The sequence below is a fragment of the Botryllus schlosseri genome, chromosome 10, assembly GCF_051294905.1.
Source record: "Botryllus schlosseri isolate E-star chromosome 10, Bs_hap1, whole genome shotgun sequence".
NCBI classification, from domain to species: Eukaryota; Metazoa; Chordata; class Ascidiacea; order Stolidobranchia; family Styelidae; genus Botryllus; species Botryllus schlosseri.
Genome location: NC_137245.1, coordinates 25,446,047 through 25,472,633, shown reverse-complemented (window position 1 = coordinate 25,472,633; position 26,587 = coordinate 25,446,047). Strand labels below are relative to the sequence as shown.

The following is a 26,587-nucleotide window of genomic DNA, read 5'->3' as shown; positions in this document are numbered from 1 at the left end:
TCTGTCAATTCCAAAAGGAATCAACCTTGATTTTAGCTGTATAGTTACTAGTCAAAGCGTGTTATCTCACAAACAAATTTAATTCGAAACTACCATCATTGCTACGTTCCCTTGAAGTATTGGTGGCACGCCTTGAAAATAGCAATAGGCCTATACTTATTGTTGTGTGAGTGTTGAGTGAACACTAGTCAGCCCTCACCATTTACCGGACCACGACCTGACATGTCGATCTCGCCTTCCTGCATTTGCCACTTGAAATTACAGCTTCTTTTACTTTCATTCAGTGTGCATGCCTCCTCTTAACATCGCTTAGGCCCTGGTGGGTGTCTGATCTCAAGACTATTCCTAGTCGTTTCGGGATCTTCCTATCATTCATTGTATTGCAGTCTTGTGATGTTTTGAAGTGATGAAATTTTACGAATAAACTTGAACTGGTTGTGGGTTCAGACCTGAATCAACTGCATGATTACGTCTACTTTACTAACACTGGATACTTTGAAGACCTCTGCTTGCAACAAGCATCTTATATGCATTTACTGGATCCAACACAGTCTCCGATTTGTGTCAAACTTGCACTGCCGGCACGTTGTATTTTATGACAGTACACAGCGTCCCCGTCGCACAATATAATAACCACTCATAACCATTTTTGAGGGATAAATATATTCAATTGGTTACTCAATAAGAACATAATATAAATCCCACGTAGAAAAATAATTTCTTACACTTTGCAATTGTAGCCAAGAATTATGCACGAGTCATATCAGAATTTGGACATGAAATGTATCAACGTGCATTTTCATATTGTTTATGTTAGTAAGTATTGAGGTACTGGGCAGGACTTGTCCAAGGTTTTAATATAATATAATAGATGTGTTGTCGCTGCTATGACGGAGGTGTCGGCTATTGTAGTGGCACATTTCCATGATAGAACACCAATAGGTTGCACGTTCAAGCCCGATCAAGGGCGACTCCAAAATACCTCCAAGTGATCGAGGTGGAGGTCTATCAGTGGTTCCCAACCAGGGGGGAATTTTGAAGTTTTCAGGGGGAATCTGGTTTTAGGGTTGTATCCGAAGATACACTGGGTTCGCAAGGTTTTTAGATTTTTATGGTAGAAGTGTTGCGTATGAAGCTCGTTCTTTACAATTGTATACGTTTCTTTGGCGGATTTTAAGCTAGGTATGTATGTTTAAATTCCTTCTGTAGATATTACACCCCCTGATAAAGTGAGGCTCGCGAGACGATTTCGTCATCATCCTCATCATTGGTTTATTGGCAATTTTTATCAGTTCAATATACCACAAAAGTGCGACTCAATGAAATAGGAAGGTGTCGACTCGACTTGGAGTAGTCTCCGGAATCAGACACTCACCTTGGCCTAGGCGATGTAAAGAGGAGGCATGCACACTGAATGAAATGTAGAAGATATTATAGAAAAAAGCAAGCGACAAGGGCCCGTGACAGCCTCTCGACCAAATTGCTATTAAGCAGGAAAAAGCCAAGCCGAATTCAGCACAAGGCCCCTGATTAAAATATTTAGCTTTTTAAGTCAACATATGAGCTAACGTGAAAAACATACCAAATCAATCGATTCAACTCAAGGCCATAGCAAGCGAACTCGGTGATTTATTTTTCGTCAGCGGCTATACCCGACCGGTAAAAAAACGGGTCAAATTTAGCTGCACCTTACCGAAGTGCAGTGCGATCCGCATTCGACATAGTTCGAACATATCTGAATATGTTTGGCCATATATTGCTCAGTCAACAAATGGTTGTGCGTTAAAAAGCACCTTTTCTTAGTCACAGGCAACTTTTTCATAGGGGGAATTTTATCTCAAACATCGGCCAAGGGGTCCACGAGAGGAAAAAGGTTAGGAACCACTGATCTAGGCTCCTCATCTGCATCCGATCCACCTAAGCGACACTGTAATTCCGCTCGCTGTTGGCCGAATTATGTGCAAATCAATTGTTCGTTTCATGGTCAATTTTGGTCAAAAATAAAGGCTGGCAATGCTGTAAAAATCCTCCACTGTCGCGTATTAAATGAATTGCAGCTGGGCCATACTTGCAGTAATTGGCACTGCGCTGGTTGCATGCAGCGTACAAGAGTTATACGTTCATAGTCAGACTTGGACAACTAGAAAATTTTCAGCTATGCTAAATTAGATTAGAATTAGAATTAGAGCAACGCAGATTTTTCCAAATTAGATTAGAATTAGAATTAGAGCTACACATTTCTCCAAATTAGATTAGAATTAGAATTAGAGCTACACAAGTTTTTCTAAATTAGATTAGAATTAGAATTGAAGCTGCACAAGTTTTTCCAAATTAGATTCGAATTAGAATTACTGAATTAGCAAAAACGTGGGAATTAAATGAAATTGTGAATTTGAAAGAAATACAGCAAAATCAAGTACGGCTTATATCAAATCACAGTGCTTTCCGATGAGCATTAGAATGGTCAACGTCTGTACACCAAGCTTGACTCGTTTTGCACTATACCGGGGTCACCGACACGCGGCCCGTTTATGATCATGATATTTGTTGTTGTATTTGTACTTATTTAATAAAATACTTCTTCTTTTGTGGTAACTATGCCCATCGCCCATATCAGTGAGCATGATGTTGTACTAACGTAAAGTTTTTAAAACGTGGTTGCTCAACTGCGTGTGGCCTATTTTGTCTCGATATTGCATTCTTGCGGCCCGCGGCCTCTACGAAATTTGAAAAGTGGTCCGCGACGCGTTTTGAGTTGGCGATCCCTGCACTATATACGGTTCTCCGTCATGGCTGAAAACCCCTTCCAGTGGAGCCGATGTTGCATTCATGCTTACGAGATCTCAAACAGCAGCCTTGAGACGAGGAAAACTATTTTCTCTTTTCCAGTAACTCGAAACATCACAGTTTATCCTCTGACTCTCCGCAGCGAATTATTTTTCCACTTAATGGTCTGATATATTTTCTTTTGTTGGATCTGAAGCAAATATCGTCTTTTTTCTTGATGTAGTTGTGGGCATGAAAGTGAACAAGCCTCTGCTAACTATCTATTTCCTTACTTCTGTTCTGTTTGTGATCGAGACTAGAAGGTTGTTCGCAGACTACAATTTACTATGCTAGCATGTTCGTCACAATAACTACTATGAATAAACGGTATAAGCAATGCTTCCTCTAAGCTGCGCACGTGCGCAAATGCGCAGTGCTGACATGGTTTCTGCGCACAGAAAATTAAAGTTGCGCACAAAAAATCCGAAGTGATGAACTTTTTTTTAGTCGTTACGCACCGTTGTCCAAGGGTCTGCGCAGTGAGTTGGTGAGCGCAGTGCGCAGACTCGTCAGAAATAAGAGGGAACCTTGGGTATAAGTATTGCGATGGCGACTTGAGACTGGATTTTCCTGCGCGTGGGGGATATTCTTGATGCCTCGTTGCAAAATGCCGCGGAAAAAAAGGCATTTCCCGGAAAACTATAAATTAGATTAGAATTAAAATTAGAGTTTAGAAACATTTAACAATTTAGATTAGAATTAGAATTAGAGGATAAAAACATTTCACAGATTAGATTAGAATTAGAATTAGAGCATAGAAACATTCCACAAACGGGATTAGAATTAGATTACTGGCATTTTGGTCTAATTTAGTGAAATTAGACAACTAGAATTAGTAAGGGCATTTTATGAAATATTTCGCAAATCTGTGAACTATATTGTTACCAAACAATTTCTTCACCCATATGTCAAGGCCTCTTATAACATCTGTTAAAATGTTGAAGTTCAACTCTTGTGGGAAACCCAGACAAAAAGTTGTTAAATTTGACAAATTTGAAGAAATAATTTAAAATAAAATTGAAAAAAATATCTTTATCGGCTTATCCGTTTTTGGCTGTCGGACGGACGATTTCTTCTTTTGACTTGAAAGCAAAAGTCACGTCTGGTCAGAATTATCCAAGATTATCCTAAGCAAAAGTTACAACTATCCGAAAACATCCGAAACAAAATCTGTGATAGAGTCCGAATTCGATCCGACTGTCTCAAAATTGTGCAAAATCCTGTCCTGGCCCTATCTGAGTCCGCCCGATTCTCATTACTGCTGCTTCTGTCGTTGATTATAAAGTGCGCTTCTTCTCCGCATCACAATAAGTAGTAACCGTGGCGCCGTGACTTGATTCGGATTGCGTATAGCGTGGAGCGAAGTTTATCTATTTCCCGCTGTGTTGCACATCAGATAATTTAATATATGTTGGATTTTATATCTGTACAAAATGTAAAATCGATCAACGTTTTGTTGCTCATATTATTTCTGAACCGACACCCGACATAAATGTCAGCGGTAAGCGGTGTCTTATAAACGCAATGATGATGATAATTTAAGAAAGAAAAATTAATTGCACACTGCCATCATCCGACCTATGTAAAGTTGAAAGTATAACCGCTGTATGAACTATACCGACGACCGACTGCCGTGTTTACCTTTACGGTCTACTTACTGCCACTACAATCGGCACACGTGAACGTAAGGAGTAAGGACATAAAAATATTCAATAAGCAAAATTGTTATTATTTGGGCGTTTGTGCCGTTAGTGATAAGGTTGGGCGTGCTGGTACTAGTGACAAGAGAACGAGAGTTGGACCCGGATCCAACCGCGACTCGTTATGGATTTCGAAGTGCGAGATGTTGGAGCTTTGCGATTCGGAAGAACTGTCTGGTCTAAAGGGGAGGTAATTTGAAAATTCAACACCAATCATTCAGATTTCGTCGATTACATCGCGCAGTAGTGTAGCCTGGGCTGAAAATCGAACAAAATATAGGATACAGTATATGCATAGGTATGATACAGCTGGATGGAATTATTGCTAATGATTCACAGTAGTGCGGTGAAAAATTATAAAATTTACACTCTCTGAATCAGTCTCACAGTAGGCTGAATCTCAGTTATAGGCTACCAATTCAAATATCGCACCAAGGGTACCGGTGTCTGAATTATTGTAATGGTGGACTAGGTCTCTATGTTTTTCCAGTAAGGAGGGGTTTATACCTTTCACTTGAAGGAACCCGGCCATGTCATATTATGGAATTGGGTGTTGATTACTACTGTCTCTGTAAGATTACCTGAATTATATCCATTTTGTCGGTTATTAATTTTGTCACTTGCCAATCAATCAATCAGGTTTATTAGTATTTTCATCGTTTCAAAATATCACAAGACTGCGATACAATGAAAAGATAGGAAGGTGTCAAAGACTCTCTCCAAGTCGTTACGACTTCGAGAGACCATCTTTTCATTGTATCACAGTTTTGTCGTGTTTTGAAATGATGAAAATAATAATAGACTGATACTGATACTGTAACAGCTTATGCTAGTAACAGGCTACCATGTTTTAAAAACAATTCCTTCAGCTGCATTTTTGTAATGTGTCATTGATCGGTGAATAAAAGACTCTCTCTCACCATGCATTATGTCGCACACACGCAAAAATTTACTGTTGATTTACTGTCGCATCTTCATCAATTTCAACTTTCAAGCATGTGACGTCTGTTTGCAGTTGAAGAAAGAAATCTGTTTTCCGGGATGTATATTGTCGACGAATGCCGGAAGCGTGCCACATCTAACTACGGAGACCTATTCATACATTCCGAAACAATTTCGCCCAAATGTAGCCAAGGTAGGTTTCTAATGCGGTACGGAATCACTAATGATTTGATATTAACTAAAGTCGAATATTGTTGTATCTTTGTACAATGCGTAATTTAACTAAATTTCCAAGTTTTTGTGAAATCAGCAATTCTAATTTGCAACAAATTTGAAAAAGGTGGAAATTTTCCCATTTATTAAAATCTGCTCGAGTGTGAATGTTCATCGCAGATTCCACTGCTGTCCGTTATCGATCATGAAGAGACGATATCGGAATATCCCGGTTCTATGTCTGAGCTTTTCAATCTCGGTTCCCCGTCTGTAACAATGGTGACAACAAAAGATTCGTTGCCGAGAACCAGGGGAAAGCCATGTCCCACATTGAACACAATTAAGGTAAGTTCCGTAGATTCATCTTGATACTGTGAAATGGTGGTTGAAACTTATCCTGATTGACACTATCAATGCCTTTGCAAACTTATACTGCCCGTGTAGGACTGTAGGTAGGCCTATACCTCTAATACAGATGACACATTACTATGTAGGTGCAGGCATGTTAGGGTTGTTTAAAAATATCTTCTTTTTTTCGGACCACACCATTTGGCTCGAATCCAACTGGTAGATGTGAACGGTTAAGCACAGGAGTTTGAAAATTTTGAATTAACAAAAATTTGAAAAAGATTCGAATTTTAGTGTCAACCTCATGAAATTGTTGAGTTGTCTAAAAGAAAGATGCTTTACAATTTTTGCTCACTTTCAACCTGCAGAAGCGAAGTTATTGCAGTTGGAAATTTTGGGTTCGCAAAAGTAACCTGTATGGTGGGTAATCCCAAAATTATTTATGAAAAGCTCAAATAACTCCGCACCTACGGGCTCGAGTTGCGTCAAATTTGTTCTATATGGTTTTTGTAGACCACTCAATAATTTAATGGCCGGTTAACCATAAAATTTTCAACCTTCTGCGCGTTTACGTCTACCAGTTGGAATCTAGCCAGATTTGGTGCACAGCGTGTTTTTTAAGCAACCTAACGATATAATCAGTGAATCGCCGGAATCCGGGGGAAAAAAACACATATTTAAACAACCCTATAGTACAGTGGTTCTCAAATTGGGGCGTGTGAAAGCATTTCAAGGGGGGCGCGAAGCTGCGATCAACTGAAAATTTACCTACAATTCATTGTTATTACTATGGCTATTTTTACACGACCTTAATAAGCAATAATACGACTTTATTTTTGGGAAAATATGTGTTCGTTAATTGTTACATGCGAACAACGTCACTCACGGAACTAAAGAGTAAAACAGACACAACATAACAGTAATACACATCCATTTTTTATTTTAAACCATTGTTGTAGTACAGTTTCATGTAGTGTGGAATGTTAGAGTCTTTGAAGTTACAATTTGGTCGTAAAATGACTTAAGTTTAAGGAAAATGAGCGCTCCACAGACACTGATATAGGTTGACAAGATGTGACTTCATAACTTCCCTAATATACCTCGTGGGGATGCGTTTTGTGTTAAAATTCATTTCACGACTTACTGATGCATAGGAAAAAATATGACTTTAATTAATGACTTTACATGGCTCTAGTTATTACTCTGTGTATAGTCCAAATTTCATATTTAAGAATCCTCCCATCAACAGTCATACCCTTCCATGCCATCAAACCATGCGTTGGGCTCGCTAGCATATCGGTTGCATTTTTTGATATGACGATAACAGGGTCGCGAAATTTTTCACTATCATAAAGAGGGCGTGTCTAAAAAAGTTTGAGAACCACTGCTACAGTACATACATTAAACATGCATTAACAACTTGTCGCTTTTTTACGATTGCAGGCGGTTTCAGTCTGGGGAAATAGCGGTCGTATCATGGTCGACCCCGCGCGGCATATAGAACTGATGTCGAAACTGGAGCCTGACGTGTTCGAAATTCTCGGCGACAGCGACACGGCGATGGAAAACGCGTCGAAAAAGAGGATTTCAAAATCTTTCGCCAATTCCGTTAAATTTTTGGAGGACAGCTTGTCGATATTGAAAAAGCGTTCGGAGTGAGTGGGCGTGTATGTAGCAGAGTCGGTCAGTAATGAAGTATTTGTACTTTTCAGAGTACGTACTCAAGTAGGTTTTGCCTACCTACACTACTTACTCAAGTGGTTGTGTTTTAGACAACTTCCGCTTCTACATGTAGCCTACCGTTTTTTCGGCAGAACTACTTTTGTCGATTTAGATTCTGAAAAGTAGAATTTGTGTTAGGATGAGTTTGCGTCGCTTTTCGGGCAAAGTGGGCGGACTAACCACGTGAAATAGCTACCGTGTGTATTTCTGAACATTATAGCTATTTGTGGTATCATTGGCCACCTCCGATTCCGACTTGGACAATTACATCGTTCTAGTTGTCTAATTAGAATGAAATGCCGGCAATCTAATTCTCAAGTGATTTGTCAAATGTTGCTGCATGCTCTAATTCTAATATAATTTCTGATTATCCAAAGAAAGAAATTCTACAAGGGGAAAACTGTATAGTGCGAAACGAGCCTACCACGGTGTACAGACATTTGCCATTCGCATGCTTATGAGGATGAGCTATGATTTGATATGACCTGAACTTGATTTTTGTCCAAGTTTGGATGAATTCAATAATTCTAATCTAATTTTCAAGAACTGTTTAGCTATAGCTCTAATTCTAGTGTAATTTTGAAAAATGTGTAGCTATAGTTCTAATTCTATTCTGATTTGTGAAATGTGTAGCTATAATTCTAACTCTAGTGTAATTTGGAAAGAATTTGTAGCTATAATTCTACTGTGATTTGGAGAAATGTGAAGCTATAATTCAATTCTAGTGTAATTTGAAGATGGTTAGTAGCTATTATGCCAATTCTAGTGTAATTTTGAAATATTTTGTAGCAATTATTCTAATACTAGTGTAATTTGGAAAAATTTTATAGCTATAATTCTAATTCAAGTGTAATTTAAAAAATGTGTAGCTATAGTTCTAATTCTATACTGATTTGTGAAATGTGTAGCTATAACTCTAATTCTAGTGTAATTTGGTAAAAATTTGGAGCTATAATTCTAATTCTAGTGTGATTTGGAAAAATTTGGAGCTATTATTCTAATTCTAGTGTAATTTTGAAAAATGTGTAGCTATAGATCTAATTCTATTCTGATTTGTGAAATGTGTAGCTATAATTTTAATTCTAGTGTAATTTTAAAAAATGTGTAGTTATAGTTCTAATTCTATTCTATTCTGATTTGTGAAACGTGTAGCTATAATTTTAATTCTAGTGCAATTTGGAAAGAATTTGTAGCTATAATTCTAGTGGGATTTGGAAAAATGTGTAGCTATAATATTTTGTAGCTATTATTCTAATTCTAGTGTAATTTGGAAAAACGTGTAGCCATAGGCCTGGTTCTAATTCCATTCTGATTTGTAAAATGTGTAGCTGTAATTCTAATTCTAGTGTAATTTGGAAAAAAATTATTTCAATATGAATATAGCCTACTATTCATTTTGTATGCATCGAAGTTCTATAGAGAACTCGCCTAATTCCGTGTAGCGTATCACCGTATCAACCTTGTGTCGCATTTCTAGATTGAAAGACTCTCTCCTAATTCCACCTCTGCAAGGCGGCAACAGCACGGAGCTGCGAAAACGGTATACGACGTCGGCGCTGAAACTGCTGGGAGACCATCGTCAGTATTTGTACAAGTTTGAAACATTCCCCAGTTTAACCCCTTCCTATGTTGCTTCAGTGGATAAAACCATTGGATTCTCGGTGGAAGGCATCGACTGTGAACACAGCGATTATATCGACCTTGTAAAAGCGTCGGTTGCCGATTTACCGAAGAATAAATTGAGGTAGGATTTGGTGATTACGGATGTGCTGTGATGTAGAACCGATTCAGTCAAAGGTACAAATGATCAACACCCATACACGAGGCTAGCTACTAAGTAAACTTGAAAAACTAGACTCTTTTGTCGAGTTGAAGAGAAATGCCAGTAATATAATTCTACTCTAGTTTCTGACACGTTTCTATGGTGTAATTTGAATTCTAATTTGATCTGCGGTGTTTCTGAAAACTCGACAGTGATCAGTAATCAGTGATTCACAAGCTGTGATTCTCAGGTCTGCCGCGAGTCTCTCTGGGGTTCTGGAAAAACGTTGTATGGTATTGAACATAAGGTATGCAGACTAAAAATCTGTCCAACTGCTTCAGCAGGCTGATGAGCATAGGCACAACTGACCATGTCCAATTGTCCATGAAACCAATCATGGCATTGAGGATTGACGATGAATAGGGTAATGTCCACATCATAACTTGGCGGTTATGTCAAGATGAAATTTGTTCATTCGTTTCAAATCAACATCAACTCATGAACTAGTAATCATTAGCACATTGTCTATAATATAACTTACCGTACACTTCAACGATACCTCTCAAGATTTGCAGTAAACAAATATAGGCGGGTAGTCGATCCATTTGGAAGCCGTAAACCAAGCAATCGTTTTGCAGAAGAACAGCTCAATCCAATTTCCGAGTTGATGGCAATTCAGTTTCTAATTCTTAACAAATTTGGGAAGAAACTGTGTAGCTAGCACCTATCATTCTAACTCTATAGTCAAATTAGGAAAAGTTGAAAATTTTCCAGTTGTCCAATGGTGGCTGCTACAATCGAAATTCTGTCGCCAGGTTTGTTCCCGGACCTCAAAGCCCAAGGAGAGTATTCGAACTCTTGGAAGCTGGTATCGACATCTTCGACACTTCGTACCCGATAATTCTCGCACAGAACAACAAAGCAATAGTCTTCCCCATTCCAGGCACTTCAAACTCGGGTAATCCCGGTCCTGACGTGCTGGATTTAAGCGACGACGCTAACCGGTTGGCGTTTGAGCCTCTGCTGGCTGGATGCACTTGCTACGCGTGTCAGAACCACACGAGGGCGTACTTGTATCATTTGATAGCGGTTAACGAGTTGCTGGCACCGATTCTGCTGACTCTTCATAACTTACAACACTATCTAGCGTTTTTTGAGCGTGTCAGGCTGGCGGTCGCGAGTGGAGAGTATGAGAAATTCAAAGCGGAAACATTGCGAGCCACCGTGTTCACGTAGTATGCTGATAATGGCGTGGTGTGTGATATACAAGGCCCTTGCGATTATTGGTGGAAACGCGATTCTTCTGTGTCGAATTGCCAGTGCTACGGTATTTCATAGGTGGTCAAGGTTGTTGTTGATACTCAAGGTGAAGGAAGGTAATGTAACCTTATACTTGAGTAAAAGTGGCAGTACTGATTTCAAAGTAAATAAACCGTCAAGTATTCTAGGCCTTGTCCTAACTAAAATCCGATGCAGTCTATAATCAATGAAGACCTGCTTCGGTAATCCAAACCTGAGCTGTATTCCAATAGTCATCATTAAATTTCTGTTCAGGTAGCTGGCTACATATAGACTTGTCGATTGATGTGTAAAATATATATATTCTAGGCCAACTCTTGACTAAAATCTAGAGACAGTCAAGAAGTAGTCTGATCATAACCACTTTCATAGTGCAAAGTCACGATCTATTCGGAATAGAAGTACTTCGTTACTCGCCACCACTGCTGTATTTTACAGCCGCTTTGTTACTGCTGACTTGCTTTTATGCTGGCTCTGGGCAATATCTACGCCTCTATCGTGATTTGTGCGGCTTTATTCCGGTATATCGCAAGATGGAATAGAATTTTCTATCACTCAGAATTGGACTGCTTTTGTCACGGAGGAAATAAGGTTTCATCGCTTTTGAGGTATTGCGTATTTCTGTTACGTCTATTCATTAATGCTGAGGTGCGCAACCTGCGGCCAGCAAAACTGCCGCGTCTTAATAGCGTGCAGCCGGCCAAATGAGCTTCATATTTGCCTTAATCTGGTCCTTAGAGAAAAGTTCTCAAGTATAAAAACACAAAAATATGCGTATGCAGACTTCGCGTAGGAATATTTTCGATTTGCCTCAAGACTTGAAGATGTCTAGTTGGATGTCGTATTGTTTAGATTCATCTTACCATCGCCAACTAGTAGAAGCCTATATGCAACCCGCGGTTTACCATATTATTTACATCTGGCCAGCTTGTCAACAAGTAGTCTAATATCTAGGTTTACATGCCTTACAGTAGGATTCTGGTTTGAATCAGGTTTTCTTTTTGTTTTTAATTTTACCATTTTGATTTTATTGATTATTATGTTGATTTTTTCAAATTTTCGGACGAGATGCGTGAATGTGGCTCATTGTCGGACAATCATGTGTATTTCATATGAACCGGAGATAGCATCTCGTCACCGGCATAGTTTAGCTATTTGGCAGACAGACGGGAAACGAGCAAAGAGCGATGGTCAATCAATATGTTAGCGTTTTGCTGTGGATGCTAGTTAGTTGTCTGCGACGTGCTGCTGCTATTTCCGAGGCACTGGTGGGATACCGCAAACCAAGCGCAATCCGGACTCTCTATGGAATTTGAAAGGTTCCCTCATCTGTGATCCAGTTTGCTGGCAGGAACCACTCCATCGATCAAGATGAAGATGTAACTATTATGGATGGTCCCGATTTGACTGAACATGTATCCTCGTTATACTAGAACAGATCAGTTATGATTCTGGCGACCCATCATTATCATATAGATTAAACGTGTTCACTGTTCAGCTATCATCACAGGTTGAATTATTTAATTGATTAAAATCGATTTTAATCAAGGGCAAAATGATTTCAACCAGAATCCTACCTAACAGAACACTCGCATGCACTATCCAATGTATCCATATGATGGAATCCAAACTGCCAGCCAGAAATTCTCTGATATAAATTTTATTATTAATCATTGGTAATATTATTACGGCAATTGATATACCTGATAAACATAGAATGAGGTAATATTCACTTCCAATCGTTGGCGACATTAGACAAAATTAAATTGTCGAGGCATCGAATTGTATCCATCTCCGCGTCCGTATGCGATTCAGTACCAGCTGCGATTACCACACTTCGGCGAGACCACATCTTTCCCCAGTTGATGCGCGAGCACCATATACGTGCTCTTCATATCGTCCAGGTTGATGTAGCATCCCTGAAAAGTTTTGCATCAGTTTGAAGAGTCTTGGAAAGTATTATATAGGGCTGGCCTATACGTGTGCTGCTGCTCGGGCATGTCTGCAGCGTCAATGACTACAGGTCATAACCATGCCTGTGGATCTACATTGATTTATCCTCGAGTCGATATGCTTGAAAGTCGTTAATCCGTGTAATAAAGCGGTTGTGAGTGTATGACATCGATTAAGATAGAAAACCAGACCAGAATACGATCACTTTAACTTTCGAATAAACTAAAACTAACTTGCAAGTGTCTTCGCCCTTCCGATGTTTTGTATTCCATCCTGGCATGGGCCATGCGTCTGTTGTTGAAGAGAATCAGATCTCCCGGTTGCATGCGAAACAGGTACTGCGACAGAATGTATCCTTATAATTGCTAATAAATTGCTAATAAACCAATGATGATTATAGTTTGGCACATTACCATGTAGGCCTACTCTGGTGTAAAATACAAAGGTGGTCAAAGTAGTCAAGAAAGCTACTCAAGTAGAAGTAATGACGGAAAAATCTACTCAAGTACGAGTAGAAGTACTTATTTCATAAGCAATCTAAAACTATTTGAAGTAGAAGAAGAATTGACTGACTTTAAATCATCTACTCGAGTAAGTAAGTAATTGTGAAAACAATCGTAATTCGTTCGCATGGACTGTCAAAAGCTGCAAATTGAGCTATGAGGAAGGTGTAGAGAGCTTGATTCATATTGATGCATCCCAGGAGGTGTTAATTTTTGACAGAATAAGCAGTCTTCCATATCATGGGATGTAAATGATGGTGTAGATATGGAATGCGATACTAATTCTTTGTTTACTCGAACACCCCGTTTTAGAGAATATCATGGCAAGGCGCCCTCCCCCACATTATAGGGCCCCTAGTTAAGTCGCAGAGCAATACTGACTAGTTGTGTCGGATACGGCTGTAACATTTTGCGCGATTAGTAAACGGTAATGAAAAATATGGCAGATCGAAAAAATGCCATATAGATATAGCGTGTAGCTTTACTTTCGGAAAATATGAGGCATAGGTACACTTGCTTTTATATTTCAACATGTATGTTTTGCATACAAAAGAACTGAAACTGTGATTAGAACTCAACGTATAATACTCGTAATTTAAAAAAAAAAAGCGGAAAGTATAATTCATGTCTATTGTCCAGAAAGTTTAAAAACGGTGGTCTGCTAAAACAGGTCTAACGTTGCAAAAAGTCAAAGTCCACTTTTCCAGATTTGGACGCGTCATAGGCTGCTAGGTATAATAGGTTAATGCTAGATTGCGAAACGATAGTTTCAAATATTATGGGAAGCAATACTTACTGTGATGAAATATTTGGTCTAGGTGACAATGCGGTGTGAAAGGAACCACGCAAACCGCTATCTAAATTATATTCAGCGATGCTTTCGTTAACACATATATGTGTCACACCATATCTACTGTGCACGAAGCGCAACGAAAATTCTGGGTATTACATGACTTTTATGATAATTAAATGTTGGTACACTTGAGAACAGCAGCCCCAAAATTCCTTGGGCTATCTTTCCTATTGGGGAATAAACTACTTCTACTTGACAAACTGAAAATAGCGTAAGTAAGTAAGTAGTTCACAAAATATTACTAAGTAGAAGTAGAAGTAGCGAAAAACAGATCTACTTGAGTAAGTAGCAGAAGTAGAGGAAAACCACTTGAGTACTTCGAAAAAGTAGAAGTACTTCGTTACTGACCACCTCTGGTAAAATACGATAACTACTTTCATTTAATTATGGCGATACTGGGACGCAGTCGTTTGGAGATTGTGCCACGGTCCCATAATGAGTGGATTTCTGGAAAGCGATATTCGAAGTCGCAGTCAAAGACTGGTCGGAAAGGGGTCCACTGCTCATGGTCGCTTACTGTCGCAATATCCATGGCGTGATAGCACATTTTAGGGTGTGAGGATGCTGAAATTCTGTCAGCAGCCCCCCGGTACGAATGTCGATATTCAACCAGAATAGAATGGAAAGGTGATATATCCATGAGTAGGTGTGAAATGACTAATATTCCGCGGACAAATTCGGATCCACCAACCAGTTCGTGCCTGCTTCCACCGTTGATCCGCGTAACGGTGTCTTAAATAATCCTAAAAGGGGGTTGTGACGAGCAAGAGAGAGAGAGAGAGATATGGTATTGTTTTTCGCCTGCACCGTCGAGATGCTTTGACGACGGAGTTGCGATACGGCCCCATGAGGTCATCTAGTCTGCGCCCGGGGCCTACGATATTCACGGCCTTATCTGGCACATTACACTGGCAAGAGCTAACAGGCCGACGCTCCCAAAGCAGAAATACGAGATAATGGACGATTTCGCTTCTTGCTACCTGACGCCTCGCCTGAGATAAGCTGATGTATTCGAATCAGTACCTTACCTTGAGAAAGTGACAAGAGACAGCGTCGCAGATATCAACCAATCGCTGAGGTAGGGTAGGCTGTATAACACTATACACTGTATAGTATACAGCTATAGTGAAACACCGACCTGCTCATTTGAAGTATTTTATTGCATGATAAATCAATTGAAGCATGTGAAAAAGAACTAGTAGGCCTACACTGTACAGTACATGTACACATGACATATTAGAAACTAATTACAAAAACAAACTTGTAGTATACAAGCTTCGACTACAAGTGATGAGAAAGGAAATGCATCACTGAAATATGCAAACTGCATCTTGTTCAACTGTCGTTTTTTAAAGTCCTTCACAGCATCTTTTCTGACAGAGGCATTTACCAGCTTCTGCTTATTATTGTAAAATATATTCACTATGATTTTGCTCGCAAATTTCAAAGCTCGATCTTGATGATCATAACATGCGAAGCGTAAAGGCCCCCCAAAACGATGCAAAACATATTCACCAGCTTCCCTGACTGCGACTTGGGGGGTGACAGCAGATGATTTTATCACAACCATCTAGGACTGAAAAACTGGATGAAACAAACTTGGCGAGTGGTTCTGAAGGAGCAAGCAGTCCCCCGCGATCAAGTAAGTCGAAATAACGTGAACTTGCGCCACAGGACTCATCAAAAAATATCTTGGAACAAGTCTGACAAGCCAATTTATCGAGGACTTTTTTACCAATGCACCCCGCAACAACATACGACACATCCTCAGTGTCAGGAGATAAAGCTGATCCAGTAATTTCAATGGCCACATCTTCAATGACTTGTTTGAAATCGTCAAAATGAGTGGATCTGGAAACAAAAATATCATGCTCCCAGAAATTTAAGTCAATTTTTAGGATGGAACGGAGCAGTATTATCTTTTCAGAATTGGTAACTTCTGTTAATCCAACCAGAAACCTCCCCCCACTCATTTGCCTATACCGTGAGAATCTTCGTTCAATCGGATCACTTTGTAATTTTCTTAAAATAATGTATTCATACCCCTCTGCGAACAAGTCTGCCATACGCAGCGACTGTGACTGGAGGGTTTCAATCAGAGCTTTGAATGTTTGCTTTGACAGGCAATAATTCTGGGGGTTGTACATTTTTTTCCCACCACACTGCAGTTTGACATGCAACTTGTCATCAATCCTTATGCATTCTGACACCTTGGGGAAATCATGGAATTCCATACGATAATATATTACATATTCATTGTCTCTTTTGTACGTGGTATAGCCTTCTGGAGCATGGGACTCAGTCAGATCGGATAAGCTGCTTATTCTATCAGCTAGCTCAAAATCATTCAGCTGATCCTTCTGAAATATCCTGGTCTTTGGTGGCTTTCTGCACGGACTCACAGTCGGGATCATTGAAGGCCGTTGCAGCTCCTGCTCAGATCGGATGGACGGAACTGGTTTTTTATCCAAAAGCAGTTTTTTTCGCAAGCCACAGTCTTTGATGTACTTGGATTCGAAGTGCAAGGCACAAATGACAGAATTCTTCGTCGGCTTCCGATCACGTCTATTGACCAATGATATCCATTTTCTTGTAACTCCAAATCATCCGAAGGAAATTGAAACGACGAAACTTTATTGTTTGTTGTCAAATATCCAGACTTACAACCATAAACACAGCATTTATTGACCATTATTGATTATTTTTCATCAAGTCCAACCTGTGTCACCAAGTATACAATCAGTCAAAATTCACTGTAAGAATGGCCACATGAATCATTTAACCACAGCATAACGGTATCCTACCTCATGCTATAAGCAGGTGGAAGTGACAGCTGAACAGATTTTCACTACAATAAAAATATCGTCCCTGTAGCACTAGCCAACTACGGAATCATTCTACAACATTTCCAACGCGGTGACTAGCTCAAAAACTTCACCTCAAACGTGAGAGGTCTGCTAAAGAGTAGTTCAATCGCATTACTATAGCCTGCCTAATACTATAAGATGGTGAAAACGACAGCTTAAAACATCTCAACCTACCTTCAACTCGAAAACTCTCTTCATAACGCCAGTACCGCTGGTGTAAGAAGCGAAATCAAAACAATCGCCGATTGTTACGTCAAGAGGTATCGTCGAATCAAAATGATCGCCCATTGTTACCCCGGGCATAATAGCAAATTTCTGTTATGTGAGCGTCGGCCTGTTAGCTCTTGCCGGTGTAATGTGCCAGATAAGGCCGTGAATATCGTAGGCCCCGCTGCGCCCCCGTTTTTTTTCTCCTCCATGCTATCCGTGATTGCTGAGCGCCTAGCAGGATAGCTGCGGATACCAATTTTCGAGTCTTTGGTATGACCCGGCCGGGGATCGAACCCACGACCTGCCGCTCGAGAAGCCGGACGCATAACCATTACACTATCTCGCTCGCATCAGTATCAGTAGCAGCAGTATCAGCAGCAAGGGTATAATCGTGGTAAAGACTATCGGCCCGCGTAAAAGCCGGAGTGGAATTTGTGGCAACGTCACGCAGGATTTTCTGTTTAATTCCTTAATTATTCTATATAGAAAATCTCTCATCACGCAGGATTTATTTCAAAAAATGGACAGAGATTCCATATAGGCGTAAAAGACCGTTGCTATCGAAAAACACCATGAATAGGCCTACCACAAACAACAAACAACCGTTGATAGATCAATAGCGGTTGCTCATGCTCACCTCCAACTCTGGGCGTTTCAAAATCCTCAGAAAATGCACATATGCCATATAATAGGCTGCTTCATCTTCCTGTCGCACGCATAGGGCACCTTCCACTCCAGGATTCCAATGTATGGATACCACCTACATGCATTTCGCGATATAAACATGCGAATCGGAGGAGTTGAGTAACGCCTTAAGTTTCAATAAAATAATCTGGCAGAGCTCTTAGAATTCATAGTTACGGAAAACATATTCGTGACCACTGACTAGACTCACTGTCACTATGATGTAACAGTACGCTCGTCGGACAGCGTAGGTAGTTGTCTGCGGAGATATGTATGCAGAGGCGGTAAAACTACTTTCCGGTTTTGCCAAGCCTGGAAGTCGCTTCTTTTACTTGTATTTGAGTAGACATTCACGGCGTTACTTTCACAACTACTTGAGTGATTTGATTTTTGACAACTTCCACTTCTACTTGACAGTTTTCGATCTCTACGGTAACGGTAGGCCTAGAATACTTACTTTTATTGTAAATGTCTACTTTAACTTGTACTGTAGTAAAAATTACCGAAGTTATATCTACTACTACTGGTGGTGTACCAACAATGACTACTTTGACCACATCTCGATGTATGTCAGTATACCCACATTTCCGAAATAGTCCACTTCGATGTGCGTTTTGGAGTTCTGATACCAGGCGGGCTGAGGTCTGGCGAGGTCTTTGGTTTGGAAAGTGCCTGGAATCCTGCATAGCGCCTCGAAATTTTCCGGGGATTCCTTGCGGAGTATATCCGCGACGCGGAACAAATCGACTAACTGGGACTCCCCTCCTTGGATGGATTCGTCGAAACTGCACAGTGGAAAGTCATAATTGAATTGCGACAGAGCATTATTGTAGTGGCGGATTTGATTTCAACGACGCCTGCATACTGTACAACATAGGTTCCCAACCTGGGGGCCATGAGCCTTTTTCAAGAGGCATGAAAAAAGTAATACTTATCACCTCTAAGTCTAACCATAGTGTCCTATATGGTGTCGACACAGGCAAATCTCACGCCTCAATGAGAGTGTATCACGTCACAATTTCCATTTGGCTACAGGCAATTTGACGGTCATTTTTGACCGGCTTGCCGAGCATTAAATTTGGTAAAACGGGTATCAATCGAAAGCTGACTCTGCACTGATTACGAAAATATAAATTTTATTCCGCTCATGGCCCTGGAACTCCCATAATCAGTCTCGAATTGTTCATTGTTATGGAGATTGGCATTGAGACGCAACAATGCTGTCTGGCGAAACGAGAGAGTAGCTCAGGACGTAACAATGCTGTCTGGCGAAGCGAGAGAGTAGCTCAAGAGAAAAAGACCCAGACACCATTGTTGCGTCCCAATGCCAATCCCCATAACAATGAAAAATTCGAGGCTGATTGTGGGAGTTCCAGGGCCGCAAGCTGGATAAAATTTATATTTTCGTAATCAGTGCAGAGTCAGCTTTCGATTGATACCCGTTTTACCAAATTTAATGCTCGGCAAGCCGGTCAAAAATGACCGTCAAATTGCCTGTAGCCAAATGGAAATTGTGACGTGATACAATTTCATTGAGGCGTGAGATTTGCCTGCGTCGACACCATATAGGACACTATGGTCTAACACACCACACACAAAAATAAGTTGAAATTTAATAATAATAATATTAGTGCAATATTAAGTATGTAATTTACTACATTATCTTGAGTTTACTGAGCTATGCGATTTACAACCTGCGGTCGTCGGATTGCAAGAATGGAATCATTATGCATATGTGTGCAACAAAAGTGGTTCGATCCCACTTGATTGCGATGGTGATTCACATGGTATTTGATTCTGATATCCATGCAGAGATGCTTATGCTTGTACTGGCACTAGAACTCAGTATGATTACACATCAATATCGCTCTTGAATATTGGTATACCGCGGTTGGCTGTACCCAGCTGAACCCACCAAGCGTGAGGCGCAGTCGAGGATTGTTAGAATCCCCAGTAGTCAATAGCGAAATCTTACGCCATGGCGTGTAGAAGTTGCACCCCCGGCATCGCTTCATAATATGGCAAATCCTGATGGTACGGAAGTCCTAACGAAGTGTAAGCGGAGTTGTAAGGATCCGGCTCGTATTTGACATCAAAGTGCTGACAATAGCGTTCAATTTTGAATTCCGAAAACTTATGAACCCTAAATTACTCACCGTATCATATAGGGTTGACCGGATATATCCAAACATCTTTCCGACCTAAAGATAAGTCGGAGTTATCAAGTATTCAAATCACGACCCATTATAGTAATATTAATATGTCGGAAAGCATTTCTAATGTACAGCTTGTAAACTATTTGTCGATAGAGATTTGGCAAGATATAGTCCGCCAAGCAAACGTGATAAATATTTGATCGCAGAAAGTGTGCGCATCGGTAAAGGGTAAAACTTGATGTCCGGAACTATGAGAATTCGCACTCGCCATATATCTAATGCGATTTTGAGTGAGTGAGAGCATAATGTCCTATATGGTTTGGACGCAAGCAAATCTCACGGCGCAGTATAAGATTGTTCCACGTCACACTTTCCATTTGATCAAAGGCAATTTGGCGGTAATTTTTGACCGGGTATCAATCGAAAGCTACCGTGGTACTGATTGCGAAAATATAAATTTTATTCTGCTCGTGGTCCTGGACCCCCCCCCCCCCCCAAAAAAAAAAAATCTGCCTCGAATGTTGCATTTTAACGTAGTTGGGTATTGTGACGCAAACATGCCGTTTGGGAGCAGGCGAGGAGCAGCGCAAACGGCAAGCACATTGGCCATCGTTGCGCAACCGATTGAGCATTCGTATCATACCGTAGTGTGAACACTATGTTCTCACTCTCTTGAGTACTTGCTCCTGAGCTGCTCAGACAGCATGGTTGGGTCACAATACTAAACTTCGTTAAAATGCAACATTCGAGGCTATACTATCTTCATTCATGCGGTATAATAGAAGATATTTGCTCAAACGCTTTTTCAGGCATGTGAACTCAAATCGGGTCGCAGGTTGGATTCATTTATTTTGATCTCTGACGGGCCAGACAAGAGAATCGATTACAAATTGTTACCTCCAATTCAATACCTTTGTTTTTCGGTGAGCTACTCTATTATCAAGCCTAAAGATTATAGAATGTATACATGATATATAATATTACTGATTATTAGGGCTCTATTCTATCGACACCATTATTCGCAAACAAATGTGTTGTTAAAAATACAATGATTGACCGATTGAATAGAGTTATAAACCGCTAAATAGTCTGCTCTTCACCCGCGGGTCATTAAGCATAGTTCTATGTTTTCCTTGAGTAATTCAGTATCGCGTTTGAGACTGCCTGTTTAAGAGGCCTGACGAAGACATTACTCACCTCGATCACATTGAGATGTTCTCTCGGTACATTTTTAATGACACAAAAGCCATCGTCAAATACTTTTTTCAGGCATCTAAAGAGAAAGGCGTCTATCAAAATATACTGTAAAGCAGGGCCGGCCAACCCGTGGCCCGCGGGCCACATGTTGCCCGCGAGAAGGTTTTGAGTGGCCCGCGAGGTAATTTCCGAAATTTCTAATATCAAAAATGGATTGCACAGATTGTGAACTTGCAAGGCCAACCAAAAATTTGATTAGTTTGGCCGCAACACTTGAGATGTGATGACTAAAATATCAGTTCCGACGCATTGACAGATCCATCAGCCAGTCGCATATTGGTATATCTTCGTACACTACAATAAAGCAGAATAATTTGCGATGGATTTATCAAAAGTAAAAATTTTCTGCATGCTTAGCGTAACATGTTGTCACTCGATTCCTTGTTTTTAATATTGTTGCCCTTTTCGTGAAAATGGAAGAACGCCCGATGTATCAGATTGAGTCTAACTATATTCGCGATTACGGGACAGAGTGTCGTTCAACATATGCGACCTTGCGTTTGCACTCGCAGTAAGACCGTTGACTATGAAACCTAGGCACGGAAAGATTGACGCATGCTGGTCGCAGCTTTCGATATCGATATGTCCATGCGCCGAATAGTCCATTACTCGCAAACTTAGCCCAGCGATATACGGCAGGCTCGCAATATAGTCAAGAGACAATATTATTGACCTATGAACTTCAAAAAATTTTCGCGCTTCGCGCGGTAAGTGGCCCGCGCAATATTTCGTCAATCGAATGTGGCCCTTTGGCTGAAAAGGTTGGCCGGCCCTGCTGTAAAGGGATATATCTATATGTACCCGCCACCACCGTGTGAGTTCCAAACTACGTCAACCATACCGGCATTTTCAGGAAAACGGGAAATTATAGTCGAATTGAAATCAGAGCATAGAAACATTTCATATTTTAAATTAGAATTATACTACCGGTATTTTCTCTAATCAGTCTATTCGGACAACTATAGAATTATATCTACTCCAAGTCTGCCTATGCCCAAGTATATGTTAACTCGCTGCCAATTTTGTCAAGTTCATATACTGTGTATTTCAATTAGCGTACTCGAATTTTCCCTCCTTCGTTGTCAGCGATTCGTAAGAGGCACTTGGAAGATTTTTAGGGTTCCCAAACTTTACATTGCTCCTTCCGATTGCCGAGTCAATGCACGTGTTACAGCGGCAATTTTCTCGTAACCAAGTCATCGGAATGGTTGTCACGTGGCCATCCATTGCTTCGCCACTGATCTCCATGTTGAAGATTCCGTCTGAATGCGGACGGCCAAACAGTAAACATATATACATGGGGAGATGTTCAGTGTTGAATCCGGACTTCATCTGTCTAAATATCTACTTATTTTCTTGACAAAACAAAATCTATTATATCGTTGATTTGACCAACAGAACAATAAATACACTCCGCTGATTTGACGAGCTTGTTGGAGGTACAGAACTTCGGTATACAATTGAATAGTATTTTCATATTGAAATGAATCCGAATATCTTCCGCTGACACTCGTCGGGGATAATCTCCAGCAACTAGTAGAGAATTAGAAACAACATAGTATTGTTTGTTTGTTTGATTCGCACGTAATTGGGCGCTTTTAACAACTCAGGTCATTTGCACCCAGCACGGACATTGCATTAAGATCACTGTCTTTGCGGTCTTTTTCTGGCCATATTTCCAGAGTTCGGCTCTCTCTTCTTCTGGGCTTTTCAAGGAGCTGTGTACACAGCGAGATCGGCGATGAGGAGCCCGCAGATAAACCAACCATTGGTGTCGTGACTGCAGGGTTTAAACAACTACGCCACTCGCTTCCCCAAGAAACAATATAGTATATCAACAATCGGATTATCAATCGATTATTAAAAATTTCATGCCGGTGGCGTCAGACTTTGGGATACAGATGTTGACATACAATTTTCTTTCCAATTCTCTACTAGCTGAAGACGATTACCCCTGACGAGTATCAGCCGAAAATGTTCAGGTTCATTTCAATATGAATATACTATTCAATTGCATATTTCGCTCATTGCCTTTGCTAAAAATTCATGACGGGATTTTGTAGATACAGTAGTTATACCGTATTATAATTGTATGACTGTAAATCATTTCATGAGAGTTTCAACGGGCGTAGCACATTTTAAACTGTTGTAACTGTGTTGTAACTATAACGTGACCGATATCATGTTTTTCAGCCGATACCGGCCACTAGCTCCTTCGCGGATAACCCCGATGTATTTCGCCAATATTTATGAAAACGCCATAGGCCAGAGAGAATACCGATAATCTCAGCTTTGGTGATCTTCATGTCATCGGAGAAAGCGTCCTTGTCTACCGGCATCATTCCGGAGAAGGATGGCACGCATGTCTTGCACCGGCAGTGGAACCTTAATCGCGTCACGTGCGATCTGAAAATAGCATTGAACGTCCTGGTAGGTAGCGCACTTATCTCGGTTTGAGGCAGACGTGGACAACTGGGTAATGATAGTTTTGTAACTTGGACTACAAAGAGTGTAATGCCGGTAATCTAATTCTGATCTGATTGTGTACTGTTTTTATGGTTTTATTTTAAATCTACTTAACTTCTGGTTTTCCTGAAAATGCTATAGGACGACTGTATAACGCGATACGAGCCAAGATTGGTGTATAGTAGGGCTCTTCAAAAATGACTTTTTTTCTCGAATCGTACTGGCTACTTGATAAAATTGTTAGGTTACCTAATTTAAGCCTACACACAAAATTTGGCTCAATTCCAGCCAGTAACCGCTTTGCTACAGGAGAAGTAAGTTTCTATTTATTATATAAAATAAACAATAAAAAAATTGAAAATTTTCTGTTCACCTCATGAAAGTGTTAGGCTGTCTATAGAAACGATCCTCACCAAATTTGGAATTCCAACCAGTGAAAGGTGGTATTGCCGTCGAGAATTTTGGATTTGAATAAAATAGTATTTACGGTGAGCACAACTATAATATATAAACAAAGAATCGGTCACCGTAAACACTATTTTATTCAAATCCAAAAATTTCGACGGCATTAACTCCGCCTCCAGAGGTTGGAATTGAACCAAATTTGGTGAGCATCGTTTCTATAGACAGCCTAGCACTTTCATGGGATGAACAGAAAATTTTCAATTTTTTTATTATTTCTTTTTATGTGATAAATAGAAACTTTCTGCTCCTGTAGCAAAGCGGTTACTGGCTGGAATTGAACCAAATTTGGTGTGTAGGCTTAAATTAGGCAATTTAACAATTTTACCAAGTAGCCAGTACGATTTGACAAAAAAGTCATTTTTGAAGAGCCCTAGTGTACAGCCATTTTCCATTCTCGTGGTCATCAGAATGCACACTGATTTGATATCAACTGTACTTGAATATTGTATTATTTTTTCTAATTAGGAAGTTAATTCAATCTCCAACTTTTTGAGAATTCAGAAATTCTAATTCTAATCCAATTAAGCAAAAAACGTGTAGCTATAATTCTAATCTAATTCGGAAAAGCAGACAATTTTCTAGTGGTCTAACTCTGCTTTCAGGACAATAATATATGAAAGCAATAAACGGAGACTATATAGTTACTCACTTCGAAACGTGGCCGTCATCCCAATTAATAATGACCGCTGATCTTTCGTTGTTCAGCTCAAGTTCGGCGTTTGGTGCCATTTTGCAACGGGTCTTGCTAACGCCACCCCAGTAGGAATAGATAGTTCTTAGAATGAATGAAGGCGGAGAAATAAAATGAGCGATTCGTGAAGGAGCACATTTCGCTTTCACAGCCTATTTACTCTTGTTATGTGGTCGCAGATAGCGCGACAGTGCTATCAGTCTGCCGAGTTGCAAGCTATTCGTAGCACACAAACATATAGCTGTCTGCCGAGTACGTGACCTATCACCTATCACTTGTTCTGACGAATGCACGCCGTATTTGTGCAGCGAATGCCGATATTGGCTTGCTGTTTGCTGGAATATCAACCTGATACGTCACTTCATTTGTGGAAAAACAGGCACCACTACCAGCATACGGTATTTCATCTAGCCAACCATGCGCAAGGTCGATACAAAACGTATGGATTTTGATCTCGGGCAAGGTTCGCGGCTGCAGAGCTGAAATTGAAATTGGTATGCAATAGGTGAAGTTCTTCATTGTTTGTAATCACAGTGATCTTGCGTAACGATCTCATTGCCACACAACAACACAACTCCTATAAGAAAGTATTGCCTCTACAGTACAGTAAAATGTGCGTGTATACTTGAGATGTAATCGCGTGTCTAATTGTCCGCTGACATTGACATCGATTATACCTACAGATAGCTACGCAGTATACACACAAATATTGTTGTGTATGTGTTGTGTGGAGGGGTATTTTTCACATACTCAATTTGTTTGTTGTTAACGTTACGGTTGACTAAGCAATAAAATCCCCCTCTTTCTCTCTCTTTCCCTCTCTCTCTCTCTCTCTCTCTCTCTCTCTATCTCTCTCCCATCCGATACCGAATAGTGCTTATGCGATTATTCTCTGTGTCATCATTGTTGCCGTCTGTTTGTTATGTATTTTATTTTGGTTGAATGAAAATAAAGACTCTCTCTCGCTCTCTCTACTGAGTATCACATTATTTCACACGTCTATCATAACGAAATGTACATAGCAGTAAATATGTAATTCCTCACGATTTTCCTATTGCAACATACCAATAAAGCTCGACCTGTGCATGCATATTGCTTATATGTGTAAATATCTCTATCAATCTCTACTTGTGGCCGGGGTCCTCAATCTCGTTAAACTTGCTATATACATGAGAATTGATATTGACACAAGATAAGCGGCGAATTGGGTCACGCCTGCCTCATTAATTGCCTTGATTCAAATACGAACGATAACTTTGTGTGCGAACACTGCGAAGTCAATTCATTTTCGGTAAGATTTTGGCATATAGACTACAACAACCCCCTCTATCACAACTTGAAATTTAATGCTACGAAGGCTTAGCTACTCAACGAGTCAATTGCTTTATTGAGCAATCGCGTTGATGAAAGCTTAGCCTTTGTAAAGGCTATAATAAAACGTCGTACGAAATGGTATTCATTGTTTTATAATGGTCAAAAGTGCATAATTCAATTGTCGCGTAATGGACAATTGATGGCCGCAAGTGACCGATCACAGCTTTCTTTTATATAACCTTGCGTAATTATTGTCACTTCCGAAATCCGGCGATGCCCTTGAAAATTTGCGTAAGTATCGTAGGCCCCGCTCGGACGCAATTTACTCGAACGTCTTTCTAAGATATTTGTATTGC

At 40.1% G+C, this 26,587-nt stretch overlaps 3 protein-coding genes across 5 annotated transcripts in view; 2 read left to right on the top strand and 1 right to left on the bottom strand.

The window, feature by feature from the left end:
- The window catches only part of LOC145447973 (uncharacterized), a 389,824-nt gene that overhangs the window by 238,711 nt on the left and 124,526 nt on the right, over positions 1–26,587 (top strand). The gene's annotated exons all lie outside the window — the stretch shown is intronic.
- On the top strand, positions 4,462–11,373 carry LOC145447624 (queuine tRNA-ribosyltransferase accessory subunit 2-like). Of its 2 annotated transcripts, XM_080325867.1 has the most exons (7): positions 4,463–4,716; positions 5,542–5,661; positions 5,862–6,026; positions 7,473–7,684; positions 9,229–9,329; positions 9,390–9,495; positions 10,329–11,373. In XM_080325867.1, the coding sequence occupies exons 1-7, from the start codon at positions 4,651–4,653 to the stop codon at positions 10,747–10,749; spliced, it is 1,191 nt and encodes a 396-aa protein (XP_080181993.1). In that variant the 5' UTR covers positions 4,463–4,650; the 3' UTR covers positions 10,750–11,373. The 2 variants fall into 2 exon arrangements, with proteins under 2 accessions (XP_080181992.1, XP_080181993.1); XM_080325866.1 differs by having other exon boundaries at positions 4,462–4,716; positions 9,229–9,495.
- On the bottom strand, positions 12,457–25,262 carry LOC145447625 (2-(trimethylamino)ethylphosphonate dioxygenase-like). The gene is made up of 10 exons (XM_080325869.1): positions 24,876–25,262; positions 23,574–23,701; positions 22,356–22,557; positions 21,236–21,311; positions 20,039–20,083; positions 19,858–19,982; positions 18,466–18,667; positions 17,836–17,958; positions 12,999–13,103; positions 12,457–12,731 (listed from the first exon to the last, which is right to left on the bottom strand). The coding sequence occupies exons 1-10, from the start codon at positions 24,953–24,955 to the stop codon at positions 12,624–12,626; spliced, it is 1,194 nt and encodes a 397-aa protein (XP_080181995.1). The 5' UTR covers positions 24,956–25,262; the 3' UTR covers positions 12,457–12,623.